The sequence below is a fragment of the Chaetodon trifascialis genome, chromosome 4 (genome assembly GCF_039877785.1).
Source record: "Chaetodon trifascialis isolate fChaTrf1 chromosome 4, fChaTrf1.hap1, whole genome shotgun sequence".
Classification (NCBI taxonomy): Eukaryota; Metazoa; Chordata; class Actinopteri; order Chaetodontiformes; family Chaetodontidae; genus Chaetodon; species Chaetodon trifascialis.
In genome coordinates this window covers 21,791,293-21,794,699 of record NC_092059.1, presented here as the reverse complement: position 1 = coordinate 21,794,699, position 3,407 = coordinate 21,791,293, and the positions used below count along the sequence as shown (strand labels likewise).

At 41.0% G+C, this 3,407-nt stretch overlaps 1 protein-coding gene across 1 annotated transcript; it reads right to left on the bottom strand.

Annotated features, from left to right (window-relative positions):
• Positions 1–842: 842 nt before the first annotated feature.
• LOC139330111 (methyltransferase-like protein 27) lies at positions 843–3,136 on the bottom strand. The gene is made up of 5 exons (XM_070960850.1): positions 3,020–3,136; positions 2,313–2,441; positions 1,614–1,749; positions 1,265–1,357; positions 843–1,072 (listed from the first exon to the last, which is right to left on the bottom strand). Exons 1-5 carry the CDS (start codon positions 3,134–3,136, stop codon positions 843–845), a joined length of 705 nt encoding a protein of 234 aa, XP_070816951.1.
• Between the last annotated feature and the right edge of the window lie 271 nt (positions 3,137–3,407).

Below are 3,407 nucleotides of genomic sequence, written 5' to 3'. Positions count from 1 at the left end.
CTTTTCCAGCCACTGGTTAGATTTTTTCACATAAGGGCTAAGAACAATCTAGCGAAGAGTGAATGTGAGGGAGCCACTTAAGCATGGCACAGGTTGAGATTGGTCTCAGGTGTGCACTGGCTGGATGGGGGGGGGGCAGCAGCAGCAGAAAAGGAGCTGGCTGATGTAACACACTTTGGCTCTATACTGCTAAATCATACAGACAGGAGTCATGGAAAACCTAAACAAATAAATGCAGAAACAGCAAAAGTAAATGCTTACACACACATGAAGTGTATGATAAAATTAAGCTATTAACATCTATCAAGTGTGACATGTACAGTCAGTTGACCTTAGGTCAAGATTTATATCTACGGGAAACACGAGTTAAAACAGCGGTGTCAGGTGATTGACAAAGGCAGGAGGTGGAATGACAAGGTCTGTTGTTGAAGAATCAGCGTGACAGGTGTTACAATGACATAGTGACACTGGTCAACAGAAATGGGGGAAAACATGAGATGTGTGACGTGTTATCTATCACCATTTTTTTGACAAGGAGAAATGCATATGTGGGTACACCAAGAGAACAATACAGGCCTGAATGCTTGAACATGACAGTTAGGGCTCCATTGGTTCTGTTGGAAGCATATTATAGGCATGAAGCATTGTTTGTATAGTTTCCATCAATGTTTATTTCACAGACCAGGAAAAACTGACAGTATGAGAAATATATCGAACATACTTGATTAAGATGTGTACAATGACAGCTTCATTGTTTCAGTTGTTTTACCACTTCTGAATTATTAAATTGTGGGATGTGAAAATTTTGGGCCAGTGATTCTGATGCTTTCCGTTCTGCAGGATCACATGAGAGGTGTTCTGAACAAGTATGCTCTACCACAGGTAAATCCCAAATCCTGCTCATCATTCTTGCCTATCAGACTCGCATCTCTAATGTACTGGTCAGACGTCTTGACATCTATGAGATGCCACAGTCCCTCATCCTCCAGGATCTTGAACTCTCTCTCCAAAACACCAGTGAAGCCTTGAGGATCAGTACTGTGTTGAGCCTTTGTGACACAAATCAAGCCACCTGCAAGAAAAGACAAAACGTCATTGAAGTCTCTGTTTTGGTGAGCGTTGCAACACCTGTGGAAATTTGATGTGATGATCAAATCCCAGGGATTCTTTTGAAAATAACTTGAAGACAGGAACGCACATAAAAAGAAAGTGAGTGTGCACAAGTACAGCAACACAAAGCCTGATTGGACCTGCTACTGGTTACCTGGTTTAGTGACTTTGCACAACTCCCTCAAAACACTGAACGGTACAAGATCAGGTTGCAGAGCGCCGATCATGGCCACCACATCAACTGTACCTGAACCAGGAGAAGATGAGGAGGGAGGGAGGGATAATGCAGAAAGAAACAAAGGGAGTAGAGAAGAAGACAGATAACAGCAATGGTGGAGGAGGATTGGAGTGGAAATAAAGAAAAAAGAGAGCAGATGAGTTTCCACACAAGGACATGATCAGAGTTAGACTTTTTTTTTTTAACTACTACTATTACAAAGATATTATTTACATTTTATCATTAATGCAAATAATATGACTGTATAAATGTGTACATATTTTACCAGCTTGTGCAGGCAGCGGTTCAGCTCCAAGTTTGACCAGTTTAAGGTCCTCATAGAGACCAGTTTTAGCTGCTTCGTCCAGCATTCCTTGACTGCAATCAATCCCCACAAAGTGCCTGAAGCCCATTTCATACATCTATGTACAGCCGAGGAACACACAAACAAGATAAGACTCAGTATTTGTTATCACTTAGTCATTCAGTCTGACATTCTTTGTCTTTTTAAACAAACAAACAAACAAACAAACAAACAAACAAACAAACAAACAAACAAACAAGACTTCAGTCCTGGCTGATTTGTTGACAACCATGGTTACTGTGGTAATAGCAAGTGCACTTTAATACAAAAGCTTCTTTGTCGAAATACAACAAAAGAACAAGTGAAGCATCTATTTACAATGCAAACAACTTTTTTGATAAAGAAATTTGTCGAAAAAAATTCATTACAATCTGATTTCGTGCTGCACACAGAGTGAGTAGTTTTCAGGACAAAGCAAAGCTGGCTACATTGCTGAGGAGTTGGAGGTTGCTGGGTGAAAGGGAAGGTTAATATATTCATTACTGGACAAGGTCCTTAACACTGGTGTATGACCTGACATTTGAAATTTTTGCTCTGACATTACAGTCTCTGTGTATTGATGATTATCAGTTGTGGACTCATTGAAAGAATAGTAGCAGAGTTTTACATCTGCAGACTCACCAATTTAGGTAGCTGTCCAGGCCCGCAGGCGACATCCAAAACCAGGGCTGCCTCTCGATTCCCACTGAAGTTGGAGGAAATCAAAGCTGCAGCCAGATTTGGTCCTTGGTAGTCCAACATGTTGCAATCCTGTTGAAGACACAATGTTCAAGATAAGACATCTAAACCATTCAATCAATACCAGCCCATCATATGCTGTGGTCAGCAGTTATCTGAAATATTTGCTTCATTTACAAGTTGTCATAAGACTGTGGAGATGAAGAGGAATCAGAGGAGAGCAATTGTGTTTTTGTATGTTTGTGAGAGAGATCCACCTGATGAGATCCACTGTCAAGTGGACAAGATGTGACATGCATGCTATTGACAGCAGAAACAAGGCAGGCAACATAAGGTGCAAAAGGACAACATGAGGTCCGACAACAAAGCAAAACAAGTGCAAAAACAAGGAAACTGCAAAAACAAAAAAGAAAGACTGAAAAAACAAAACAGAAACAGTACAAAAGCAAAGCAAAACAGTTCACAGTCAATGCAAGAATGCACAATGTAAAAGTAAAAGTAGTGGTTAAAACAGTTTCTGTGAGGATGAATGTGAGCAAGCCTCACTGCTTTATTTGAACAGTCCCTAACTAATGTCCAAAACTGCAAGAAGATCTTAAATCAAATCAACAAAACAAATACTTCTAGATAACTTTTGAAATTTAACTGACCTTTTCATAGTCTCCTGCCCATTTGTCAAAGAATGCAGTCAACTTCTCCTGTTCACATTCTCTGCGAGACTTCAGTACCTTCCCCACATCTTGAATAGTTCTGGTAGAGCGTGACATGTTGAGCCCTCGACTTCGATACCAGGATCCAAATGCAGCACCGACACAATGTGAGTCCCTCAGATACTGTGGTACAGAGGGGGCAAGACGAAACTCGTAGTCGGGGTCACAGAAACAGAGGTCTTTACTGGGAAACAGGAGAACAGACAAGGTCAAAGGCAGACTGGGTCAAAACCGGGGAATCTGTCCGAAAGTATATGCTGCCGAGTCTTGCATGAGAGCTAAGGACAATCTGGCGAAGATGGAGTGTGAGGAAGCTGCTTAAATATGG

Coding starts and splice junctions, on each gene's coding strand:
- LOC139330111 (XM_070960850.1), bottom strand. CDS start 3,136: ATGTCACGCTCTACCAGAACTATTCAAGATGTGGGGAAGGTACTGAAG. Junction 2,442..3,019: donor GGGCAGGAGACTATGAAAAG/GTCAGTTAAATT, acceptor TGTCTTCAACAG/GATTGCAACATGTTGGACTA. Junction 1,750..2,312: donor CTGGACAGCTACCTAAATTG/GTGAGTCTGCAG, acceptor GGCTGTACATAG/ATGTATGAAATGGGCTTCAG.